The sequence below is a fragment of the Cricetulus griseus genome, chromosome 8, assembly GCF_003668045.3.
Source record: "Cricetulus griseus strain 17A/GY chromosome 8, alternate assembly CriGri-PICRH-1.0, whole genome shotgun sequence".
NCBI classification, from domain to species: Eukaryota; Metazoa; Chordata; class Mammalia; order Rodentia; family Cricetidae; genus Cricetulus; species Cricetulus griseus.
In genome coordinates, this window is record NC_048601.1 from 17,309,642 (window position 1) to 17,323,103 (window position 13,462).

The following is a 13,462-nucleotide window of genomic DNA, read 5'->3' on the forward strand; positions in this document are numbered from 1 at the left end:
AAACCCTAAGACAGTCAAATACCAAGAAAATGTAGATTACTCTATTTATGATCCACTAGCTTGAAAAATTTTGTGGCATCTGTCACAGAGCTTCTTAATATGCTAACTTAGTCAGTGAACAATTATATTACTGACAATCTTATCCAGGAATATGCCTTGCCACTCTCAGTTAATTTGTACTGTCCTGTTCTTCAACTGTTGGGTCATGGAGATAAAAATTAAAACAACAGCTATAGTCTTCACGGGACTTCAACCTCCAAATGACACTGCTGCCACCCAGAGGTGACAGATGTTTAACCATCTTCTTATACTCACTAGAGTTCCCCACTAGTTGAAATGAATAGAATTTGAATTTTGCTGTTTTCCTGGTGAGTGATAACCTGTATGTCTCTATTTTATGGGACAACAGCAAGGAGCAGAGCATCCAGACAGCTTCATGGTTACAGCATTGTTTAGATGAAGTTATTGCATATATTTTGGGAGGCATACAAAGCCACATTATAAAGTTCTATAGGCTGGGTATAATGATGCACATCTTTAACCCCAGCAACCAGTTGTCAGAAGCAAGAAGATCTCTGTGAGTCTGAGGCCAGTCTGGTCTGCATAGAGAGTTCCAGGCCAGCCAAGTCCACATACATAGTGAGATCCTGTCACAAAACAGACCCGGTTTTATAATGGTGCTTTAACTTAAAAGAAAAATCCCACTGGGGAGCCAGAGAGATGGCTCAGTGGTTAAGAGCACTGGCTGCTCTTATGGAGGACTAAGGTTTGGTACCTAACACCCCATGGTGGCCCCATAGCCATCCCTAGTTCCAGTTCCAGAGGATCAGATGTGAAGGCACCAGGTATGCATAGGGTGCACATACCTACATGCAAACACTGATACATTTCAAAATAAAATATATAAATATGTGAAATAATAATAAGCTTAGAACAAAACCACAAATCTCTGTTACAGTTCTAAAGGCCAAAGTTTCAAAAGATGGAATCATGTTCATTTGGAAGGTTAAAGGCAAAATCTGCCTTGGCCTAACAGTCTCTAGAGGTCATCTGTTTTCCATGGCAAGGGCCAGCCTCCATCTTCAGAGCCAACAGTGTAGGATCTGTAACTTTTTCTCTGAAGCCCCCTGTCTTCTCTATCAAGAAACCCTGTGATTAGGTTAGACAACCTATTTGTTTCAGAAAGATCTCTCTATCTCAAGGTCTTTAATCACTCTGAAAGGTAACCTGCATACAGGATTGGGGTGTTAGGACAAGTAGGTCTTTGGGAATATTATTATTGTAACTACACATGTTTGATTTTAAACAAATATCATGTTTGAAGGATCATATTGAATGTGATCTGCTTTCCCTATAAAAGCTGTGACCTTTTACCTCATAATGTAGTATCTTTTATTCTCCTCATTCATGCAGTCTCTGTACCATGTCAGGTTGTCAGAAGCAAAGTGTCCAGGGGCAGTAAGGCCTAAGGACACTGGGATGATAATTTTCATGATGTTTTGCTAGTTCCTTATATCTTTTCAAGACAGTTTTTGTGAGTCATCACCCTCATTTGTGTCTAAGACTTTTCCATAATGCATGTACCCAAGAGTCAACAGTGTCCCTCAAGCAACCACAGTAACTACCTGGTTCTCTAAGATGAACTAGGATGCACCTGTTTCTGTAGATCACAGCTGCCCACCCTACCTAAGAAAAATAGAAATTGACTCCCTAGGTAAGTGTTGCATCACTGTTTAAGGTCAAATTGATGGGAAATGTGCTTCTTTTTGTAGATGTGGGGGTATATTTCAGATTTATTAATAAGAATAAATAGAAGCCGGGCATTGGTGGTGCACGCCTTTAATTCCAGCACTTTGGAGGCCGAGGCAGGTGGATCTCAGTGAGTTTGAGGCCAGCCTGGTCTCCAGAGTGAGTGCCAGGATAGTCTCCAAAGCTACACAGAGAAACCCTGTCTCAAAAAAAAAACAAAAAAAAAAGAATAAATAGAACGACAATAGAAACCTTATGAACATAAGCACCAACATTAAATTTATATATATTAACTAAGTACTTTAAATATGCAGAATAAGTAGTCAATTGAGGCCCAATCCATGCAAAGAAGTACAGACGATTAAGGAATGCTGAGAAGGAAGCGCACACCAACTGATTATCCATTGTCAAGTGGTCAGCCCTGAAAACATACATACAGGCATAATTACACCAACTGAGTAGGCTCTCTCTCTCTCTCTCTCTCTCTAAATAAATAAATAAATAAATAAATAAATAAATATATATATTTAATGAAAATTGGCCATGAATTTGAAGGAGAATAAAGAAGGGTGCATTAGGGGAGAGGTTTGAGAAAATATGAAGGAAGAAATGTAATTATTTATAATCTCAAAACTTTAAAAAGTTTGAATTGTTTAAAAATTTTTCTTTTCATTTTTATTTAACTTTTCTTTACTTTCATACAATATATTCTAATTATGCTTTCCCTCCCTCAACTGCTTCAAGATCCTCCCCATCTTCCCACCCACCCAAATCCACACCATTTATTACTCTCTCAGTAAAAAAACAAGAATATGAAAATAATTAATTAAATTTTATTTAATAACATAAAGTAAAAAAATTAGAATACCACAAAACAAGCAAACAAGCAAAGGGACAAAAGAACCAAAACTACAAGAAACACATACAGATGAATGGATCATTGTCACATGCAGAAGTCACATACAAACACAAAATCAGAAACAATAACATAAAAACAAAAGACTTGTGAGTTTAAAAAAGCCTTTTCCAGGTTAACCACTATGAGACAAAAATATCTCTCAAAATACTTTGAGTTTGTTTTCTGTAGTCCATCTACTGCTGAGTATAAGCAGTATGTGGTTTGCATACCCAGTGTCACAAATGAACAAAGAATACTCTTCTTTTGCTGGTGAATATCAATTGAAAATAGATTTCTGGATTAGGGATGTGAACTTGTGTAATGATAAGTCTTTCCGCCAAGCCGCCAGAGTTCTGCCCGGCACGTTAGGGCCCCAGATAACACACAGAGACTTATATTAGGTACAGCTGGCCAATGATGAGGATTCCTTACTTGCTAGTTCAGTCTTAATTATCAGCCATAATCATAATCTATATATTTTATAAGACTTATCTTAACGGACGCCAGCGGCAGGTGTCTTCTCTTGCCGGCATCACATGGCAGCTCCAGAGCAGAGAGCAGGAGGAAGAGGATGACTTCCTTCTTGTCCCTGCTTATATTCTGAGTCTGCCTGCTATGTCACTTCTGCCTGGATCACAAGACTTCTTTACTATTTCCCAGAATCCTCCTCGACTCCTAGTCCCACTTATCTTTTTGCCTCATTGGCTGAACAGTGCTTTAGTCAACAACCCATTAAAAAAAAAAAAAAAACATACACACAAAAACATCCCCCATCACACTTGTGTTCCTTCTCCTCACAGCTCGTTACTCCCATCTGACTTGGACATGTATAGGCCCTGTCATGATGCTACAGTCTGTGAGCTCATGTATGCGTCAGTCCTGTTGTATCTAGATCTTCTTTCTTTGGAGTGTTCCATCCTCACTTGCTCTTACAATCTCTCTGCATCCTCTGTACATTTGATTGATGCCTGAGGAGAGGGATTTGATGGAGACATTTTATTTAGGACTGAGTGTCCCACAGTCCCCCACTCTCTGAACGATGTCCAGTTGTGATTCTCTGTATATTTTCCCATTTACATCTTGGTGAATCTCCTTTGAGGAACTCTGAGCAAGATACTGATCTATGAGTGTAGCTGAATGTCATTACAAGTCATTTTACCACTGTATTCCTTTGGCAGGACTTTACCAGCCACAGAAGGATGGGTGGTTGTCAAGGTGCTTTGGATTATGAATGCAAAATGCAGCCACTGAAAACTGAGGGTTATTGTGACTCCAAGTTCGATGACCCTCTGTACACCCTGCTGACATCCTGAGAGGAGGCTGTAGGTTGGAGACACTCAAGCTGAGGGACACTAAACCTGAGGGACATATGTATTTGCTTTCCATGCTTTATGGCAGGATTTCCTGAGGAGATACAGAGGTGCTTCTGACCACTTGATCGACCTTCACAGAGAATCACCAGAACACCCTTGGATATGAAGAGACAACACTGAATATAACAACTTGTATATTTTCAGAAATTTTTCCTTCTACTGTGATCATTTGTTGGGAAGTGTGTGAGTAATGTCTATAAGAGAAGAATGACGATGTCATGAGAAAGGACTGGAAAGGAAGAAATTATAAACCCTTCAGCTGGAGGTGTGGTTCAGACACAGGGTGTGTGCCTACATGCACAGCCAATCCTCAGCAAAATTTACATCCCCACAAATTTAAATCCTTTGGATGTTCTCCCATTTATTAGCCAGTATTTTCTAAGCATTTATTTAATGTGATTTCACTTGAGCATAGTGATGTCATCTAAGATTGCTATTGTCTTCTCTATCACCAATTTAAAACTTTTCCTTGGTGATAAATGCCATTATTGAATGTACATAGAATTGCAGATGGTCAGTGAGGGCTCTGAAGCCCCAGTAAGCCACAGCAGACAGGCAAGTCTGAAACTTATCAGTCCATTCTTTGCACAGCTGCACTTGTTCACAGAAGCAGAGACTCCAGGGGTATTGGGACCTCCTCTAAAGTCTGTAATCAAAGAGCACCCCAAGACTCTTAGATGTGAGCATAACAGTGTCATATGGAGCATTACGGATGGATGGTGAATCACAGAGTAAGTCATCACCATCATTAAAGCCCTTTCAACAATGTATAAAATACTTCAAGAGAGAGTTGAAAATCACCTTCAGTGAGGTCACCCATGTGAGCAGTTCATCTGAACATGGCAACAAGCACTAGTCAAATGCTTTGTACACACACCACAGAGTGCAACATGGATCAATGACAAAGGTGTGGTTTTAAAATTGACTCTGATAACGTAAAAGATGCTAGGTGCTAAACTAGTGCATGTGATTCCTGACGGCCTCTACCTTTCTTTGATTCATTGTGCAAACAAGAAGTGGAGATGGGTGATATTTCATTGCAGGAAGGAATGTAATTGCAGACATCTAGAGCGTTGCAGCTGGCTTGAATTCCAGAGTCTTAGCATCTCGAGTTTGACCTGCCTTTTGCTACTGATACCTTTTGTTTGAAGGGTTTAAATCTTATCTGAGTTTTTCTTGACAAGTCCAAGGCTTTTGCAAAACTTGCTTATGAGAGTACTTAGAAAACCAGTAAATATTGTGCCTGAGAATTGCTTTACCAATTCCTTCAAGGGACCCCCAGAGAAGAGGTTTTGGTATTTGGTAATTGACTTGCTAAGGTGTAAATGATATACAATAGAAAAAGCCTTTTGAGAAGAATGTGCAGTCAATTCACCAGAGCCTGACTCACCCTGCTGCTTTGCTAATCTAAAATTCATCCCAGAGTGACACTTTTCTTTCCATGGACCTGCAGGAAATACAACACTACAATGCAATGCAATGCAGACCCCTGTAGAAATCTTTTGTTTGTTTGTTTTGTTTTGTTTCAGGGTTCCCACCCAAGGAGCAGGAGAGTGTGCCTACCTGAGTGACAGAGGGATCAGCAATGGCAGGGACTATACTCACAGGAAGTAGATTTGCAGCAAGTCCAACAGCTACACTTTACAGTGACCAGTGACCAGTACTTTTAAATCCAGGCTAAAGAATGTTTCAAAACATCCATGAGAAACCTCTAACATGTTGCCTAAAGTTGCTGATTCATTCTGAAGGGACCAGCTTCCCTTTCGGCAGCCATAACAGCAGAACACGTGCTTGCCATAACCTTGACTTGGTCACTTAGAGGTCAGATGCCTGCCTTGTGACAAGGAACCAATCAGAAGTTAGTTAGTCACTAGAAAGTCAGATGCCTGTCTCGTGACAAGGAACCCATCAGAAGTTTGTCACTAGAAAGTCAGATGCCTGCCTCATGACAAGGAACCAATCAGAAGTTAGCTGGTGGCGCTATGCTTTACAACCCTGGGTGTGCTTTACGAACAAGCACACAACAATGACGCACAAAGCATAGCAACCACCTTGGGAGGGCCTATGGGCCATATCAACCAGTTGACCAATCAACACAGGGCAAGCCCTCCAAGCCTGGAGGCACACAAATCGTGAGCCTGTGCGTACCCCTAGACACTCCCCTTACGCTGTCCTATAAGATCTCTTGGGAGGCCCTAGGAGCTGTCTTTGCTAGCCATCCGCCATGGCGGGTGGGTGAAAGACCCGAGCTAACATGGGGTTAGCTCGTTAAACTACAATAAAGCCTCGGCCTCGTGCAGTTTGCAGCAAGCTCTTGAATCCGCCTGGTGATTGGGGTGACCTCGAATGTGGCCTGGGACCCCGGATACCTGAGTTTTCCAGGTCTAACAATTCTTGATCTTCAATTCATTGTGTGCTAACATTAAGACAAAAAATATCCTTGAGGATTATTCCTGTGTGTTCTTGGGAGACAATGAATGGTTCTAAACTAAGTAGGTATTCAGGTATGAGTTGGCACTCACATCTTGAATCATAAACTACAATCACATCAGTATTAGTGACCTCCACTTTCATGACCAGTAATGAATTTTTTCGTTAGTTCTTACTTTGAAAGAATAGAACAACAAAAATGTGGGGTGACTGAAAATTGTGGAAATGATTCAAAAAAATCACAAGAAACATGATACTTAGATTGTACCCTTCAAGTATTTTTAGAAACACAGTTAACATTAATTTACAAAAAGTTAAAGCCCACTTTTTATACTCTGCAATTTAACTCATTAAGAATGCTTGCCACGCCGGGCGTTGGTGGCCCATGCCTTTAATCCCAGCACTCGGGAGGCAGAGGCAGGCAGATTTCTGTGAGTTTGAAGCCACAAACTGGTTCTGGTCTCCAGAACGAATGCCAGGATAGGCTCCACAGCTACAGAGAAGCCCTGTCTTGGAAAAAAAATAAAAATAAAAATAATTCTTGTCAAAATGGTTTTGAACTTTACTTCTCAGACAACATTTTTTAATTACAGTGGACTAAGTACCTGTTATAAGCAATGTCATTTTATTTTCTTAATTTAAACTTTTGATAATTCATACACTAGTATTTTTAAATTCCCTTTTAGATTCATTTGAGATCAAGATTGTTAAGTACTGAAGGTTCTTAAGCGTTTGATCCCTTATCTTGCAATAGTTTTCATATTGTTGAGTTAGAAGAACAAGATATTTTAGTTTCTATTGCATCATTAATGACACTGTGTTATTGTCCAAAGGGATAAAATAATAAGACACAGGCATCTCTTTTCTTAGTTCTGCCATCCTATTCTATTGATGTATAGACTGAACCAGTTACACTCGCCTGGCAAGCTTGTACTTTTAATCTGTAGTAGTATATCCTTTTGTAAAATTTTATTTTGTAAAAATGTCTCTAAGTAATACACAGATGGCTACAATTACAGCTGTCCATCACCACATAGGACATTTCATTGCTCTCTATTAAAGTATATGTTCAGGTCCAAGAACATGGCTCACAAGATAAAGACACTTGTCACTAAGCCTGAAAACCTGAGTTCTACACCTGGATTCTCCTGGTGGAAGGAGAAAACCAACCCCAGCAAGTTGTCATGTGACCTTCACCCTTAAGCTATACACATACAGATAAAATCAGTAAATAATGACATAAATTGTATCTGTTTTGAGTCTGAGTTTCTATAATTATATAAATGCAAGGATATCTCATTCAGGAAAATACTTCTCTCTGTGTTCTGCTTGTACTTCATTTAGGCTTTTTGCTTTGCAGTCCATTTTACTTCCAGGAAATTAATAGAATCATCCTGTGTGTAATTCACTTCTATATTCTCAGAGACCAGAACAGTGAGTCAAACACTCGAGGGTTCAAATCATCTGTGTAAGAAAGGTATGTTCTCAGGACTGTGACTTCTCACTGGGTTGTTTTCAACTAAGTTCTTCATGTAGAAAGGGTCTTTTCTACAAATATTTACAATAACAAATTATTTTATATCATTAAGCTGTGTGGGTGTTGTGAGGCAGACTTTCCTGGCATGGTACAGGACACACACGTACTCATCCAAGAGAGGGAGCCCACTGTAGACCAAAGTACAGATATCACCAAAATCTAACTTGTTGCACCAATGACTTTTATTGGGGTTACTTAGACAAATATAGGTGAGGTGTTACTAACCAGAGCAGAAATGACTCAAACACAGATGCATCACATCACCAAAACCCAACCCAGCATGGGTGATGATCACAAAACCTTGAAATCTGGGACACTGCAGAACCTACAGGCAGTTCAGTTAATTTGTTCTGTGAAGAGACTCCATGACCAAGTCAAATTTCAGTAGAGTTTACTGGGATCTTGCTTACAGTTTCAGTGGGTGAGTCCAGGACCATCTTGATGAGGAGTGCAGCAACTGGGGCAGTGGCTGAAAAGCTTACAAGATGAGAAAACAACCACAGAGCAAGAAAGTTAACTGGGAGTGGTGTGGGTTTATTTAATCCCCCAATTCTGGTGGCACACCACCTCCAACAAGGCCACAGTTCCTCCAGTAAATTATACATCCTATAACAAATTATTCTGCAACATTTCCATCAACAGAGGATGAAACATTCAAACATATGAACAAATGGGAGCTGTTCTCATTCAAACAACCATCGTGTCCTTTGGTAGTGGCGCAGTTGCTCTATCAGCCTTGCAGATGATTTTTGCTTGTCTCTGCTTCCTTCACACAACTGTTCGTGTCTGATTGTGACACTCAGCAGTCCTTACTGTAAACACTCTTTGGAAGGGCGTTGTCTGGTGAATGTGGTCAGGTTCAGGGATTTCCAGGTATATTTTGCGTTGTTTACTTCATAGCTTCCTTGCAGGAGGTAATGATTTAAGGAAACTGCAACATTGCAATATTCATTCAAGAAAATATTACTTCATCTCCCTGACTAATATTCATGTAAAAACTGTCTTATAAATAACATACTAACAAAGTTTAGATTACTCTATTGTTAAACCAGTACCCTGATAAATTTTGTAGTGCCAGTCACAGGGTTTCTTCATATGTAAAATGGGTCTAAGAATGGCAGTGTTACTGACAGAATTATCCATGTATATATTTTACCAGTCTCAGGAAAGCTGTAATGTGTTTGTCTTCCAATATTGCAAGCTGGAGATGAAAATCAAAAGAAGAGCTATGGTCTTCACTAGGCTGAAATCTCCTAGTGACACTGCTGCCACCCACAGGTGACAGCTGTTCAAACCATCTTGTCACACTCACTACAACTCACCAGTAGTTTTAGGAAATGAGATGTGAGTTTATTGTGTCCCTGGCTGGTGGTAAACAGTATGTATGCTTCTGTCCTGCAAGGCAACAGCAGTGAGACACAGCACCTAGGCACAGTGTTCTCTCTTGTCAATATTGTTTAGGTGGGATTATTGAATAAATTCCAGGAAATATACAAAGCCATACTGTAGAATTTTTGTTTGTTTGTTTTCTTTTTGTTTTTTTTGTTTGTTTGTTTGTTTTTTCTGAGACAGGGTTTCTCTGTGGCTTTTGGAGGCTGTCCTGGAACTAGCTCTTGTAGACCAGGCTGGTCTCGAACTAACAGAGATCCACCTGCCTCTGCCTCCCAAGTGCTGGGATTAAAGGTGTGCGCCACCACGCTCAGTTTACTATAGAAGTTTTATGGACTGTATATAGTGGTGCATGCCTTTAATCTCAGCTCCAGAGGGGCAGACACGGGAATATCTCTGTGAGTTAGAGGCTGTCCTGGACTGCATAAGAAGTTCCACAGCAGCAAGTGCTACACACAGAGACGCTGCCTCCAAAAGAGAAACCACAACAACAAAAAACCCAGTTTTATATTAGTCTGTCAGTTAAACCAAAATCTCACTGAGGGACTAGAGACATAATTCAGCAGCTAAGAACACAGCTGCTCTTGTAGAGGACCCACACGTGGTTCCCAACACCCCAAGGTGTTCCCAACAATCCTTAAATAAAATTCTAGGGGATCCAATGCTATTTCAGACCTCTGCAGGCACCAGAAATGCAAATGGTGCACATACATGCATGCATGCATGTAAATATTCACATACATGAAAAATGAAGAAATAAATCTTAAAAATATACAAATAGACATAGAAAAATAACAACATAAATCTCTGTTATAGTTCTGAAGGCCAGAGGTTCAGAAGAGACCTTACTGCACAAAAATTTACTTTTGTCTCAATTGTAGGTTAGACCACCTACTTGATTCAGAAAAATGTCTCCATCTCAAGGTCTTTAACTCTACCAGAAAAGTCAGATTGACTAATTAATTTAACCCCTATGTAAGATTGTGGAATTAGAACAAAGATAATTTTGGGAACATTGCTCTTATAACTGCATATGTGTATTTTTTACAGGAGTGTGAGATCACTGGAGCTATGCCACAGACCACGCAAGCCTGGTATGGGGGTCCCAGGGTTGAAGGTCCTTAAAGACTAGATGGGTAAGGATTTGGCGAGGCCAAACAGAAACAAACACAGAGGCAGTTTGAGTATGAGTGCATTTTGAAACTCTAAAGCAAGGCCTTTTATACAGAATAAAAAATATTTTCTCTGGGCATGTGTAAGTGAAGCAGACCCATATAGAACAAATAGCATTAGTGTTACTAGGCACAATAATACACAAATTATCCAAAAATAACCAAAGCGATAAATCAGAAAATCATTCATGGCTAACCACAGCACAATTCATCCAAGGCTACCTGCCAATTTTTACATCAGGTTAATAAATTTTTATGGTCAGTTATTGTTTAACTTTTATTACCTAGATTGTGTCATTGAAATACTGAGTAATTTTGACTCATTCTTATTAAAAACATTTTTTTTTACCAAACACTTAAGCCCTTTCTTGATAACACATGTACAGCCATATGAAATTTTATTATTGGGAAAGTATCTGTTGAGGTACAAACTGCCAGGATGTCTCTGAAAGAAGGGTGAGCAACACTGCCAAAGGGAGTTGAAGTGTTTATTGGATGGTTTAAGTTGGGAAGGAGACTGGCTGGAGAGCACTTACGTGGAACGGATCTGCTACAACAAAAGAAACTGTGGTAAACAGAAAACAATGTAAGGTAACCTCTGGTCTTAATATAACTTTGAGGGTCGCCCATGGAGGACCTCACTATCCCTAGGAAGGGAGTGGAAAGAGGGTTGGTGAGGAGCATGGGAGGATTCGAGGGCGAGGGAATGGGGAGATGGATATGTAAATATGAGTGCTTCTAAAATAAAAAATAATATGCAAAAAAGAAAAAAGGATTGAGAAAATTGATAATGGAATGGTGATTTGATTAACAGAATATAAAATATGGAACGTAAAACTGACCAGCTAATAGAAAAATTTGTTCCATGTCTGAGACTAATGACAAGCTAGAAGATAGAACATCATTTTTGGAAAGCAATTTACAAGTCATTCAGATAATCTCTAAGGATGAGAATATTAAATCTTTAGAATCATATGCAAATGAAGAGAACAACAAACTGACTGATTTAATTAACTCCCTAGAAATGTATACTGTCCAGGAAATTCAAACACTCAGAGAAAAACAATGGTGAATAGATTACAGGCCAAAGAAAATCTTCAAACTGGTACACCAGAAGTAGAGGAACAAATAATAGAGAATGAAAGGGATTTAACATTACCAGAACCTTTCAGAGTCAGAGATGACTAACCAAAGGTAGTTACGTCATCCCCTATAGTTTCCTTCATTACTGTTACTGAGAAACCAGTAACTAAAAAATACCAAAGGGATTTGTTGAATGTCATTGGGAGCCACTACACATGAAAGATTTAAAAGGGGTAAAGGAAGCAGTAGTCTCTTGTGGCATGCATTCACCATATGTGTGGCAGTTAGGAGAGTCATGGGCAACAAGAAATAGGGTGACTCCTAGTGATATCCTTAGAAACTGCATCTCAAATTGGATGGCTTGCTTTAAGGAGGGAGGAGGCCAAAGCACTTGAACATCAAGGCCAAAAGAGAGGTTATAAGGCTCCCCAAGATAAAATTCTTGGTGATGGTCTTCATGCTGATGCAGACACTCAAGTTGCATAGGTTGAACAATCTTGCCCCTATGCCACAGCAGCTTTCACTGCTTGGGATAAGATTCAAGAACCAGGGGAAAGAATAGACTCCTATACTAAGTTGTGACAAGACCCGAAGGAAAGTTATAATGCATTTTTGCAAAGATTGACTAGAGTGGTTCAAATAGGAGTTGCTTATCTAGACGCTGGATGAATACTCATAGAATCTACAGCTTATGACAATGCTAATTCACGATTGAAAAGGGTGCTTCCACCCTTAAAGATCAGCCCTGAGATACCATCTTACACCTGTCAGAATGTTAAAATCAAAACCACTAATGACAGTATATGCTGGAGGGGTTTGGAAAAGGGGGAATACTCTTTCACTGCTGGTGGGATTATAAATTGTATAGTCATTTTGAAAAATCAGCATGGCAGTTTCTAACAAAACTGGGAATCAGTCTGCCTCAAAACACAAAGATATTTTCTTGGACATTTAAACAAAGGATGCTAAGTCATACCATAAGGACATTTGCTCAACAATGTTCATAGCAGCATTATTACTAATAGCCAGAACCTGTAAACAAACTAAATGCTCCCCAACTGAAGAATTAATAAGCAAAATGTGGCACATTCATACAATGGAGTCTTACTCAGCAGTAAAAATGGCGACCTTGTGAAATTTTCAGGTAAATGAAAAGAACTATAAAAAAAATCATGATGAGATATCACAGACTCAGAAAGACAAACACGGTATGTATTCACTCAGAAGTGGATATTATATGTAAAGCAAAGGATAAGCAGACTGATATCCAACTCCAGAGAAGCTATGTAAAAAGAAAGACTCTAAGAGGGACACATGGATCACTCTGAGTGGAGAAATTAGATGATATCTACGGGGCAAACTGAGGGCAGGATTTGGTAATGGGGAGGGGGAGGAGGGATGAGAACAGGAGGAAATGAGATGGACTAGGTGGGGAGGGATGCAGTGGGAGAGCAATCAAAGAGATGTCTCAAGAGAGAGAGAGCCACCATGGCCTTAGGGAGAAACCTGGTACAAGGGTAACACCCAAGAATCCACAAGGTTGACCCCAGCTAAGACTCCTAGCAATAGTAGAGAGGATGCCAGAAACGGCCTACTCCTGCAATCAGATTGATGAATACATCCACTGTCATCATAGAGCCCTCATCCAATAATAAATGGATCCAGATGAGGAGATCCACAACCAATAACCAGATCAAGCTCCAGGGATTCGGGCTAAGAGAGGGAGGAAGGAACATATAAGGAAGGGAGGTCAAAATCATAATGGGGAAATCTACAGAGACTACTGACCCAAGCTTGTGGAAAGTCATGGACCCTAGACCTAGAACTGTGG

The 13,462-nt window shown here is 39.8% G+C and overlaps 1 protein-coding gene across 1 annotated transcript in view; it reads left to right on the forward strand.

The window, feature by feature from the left end:
- Positions 1-5,634, forward strand: part of LOC100771650 (C-type lectin domain family 2 member E-like) — a 38,355-nt gene extending 32,721 nt beyond the window's left edge. The window contains exon 6 of the mRNA XM_027429815.2: positions 5,550-5,634. Coding sequence (XP_027285616.1) covers positions 5,550-5,634 — 85 coding nt within the window. The remainder of the gene's footprint in view (positions 1-5,549) is intronic.
- Positions 5,635-13,462: the final 7,828 nt, after the last annotated feature.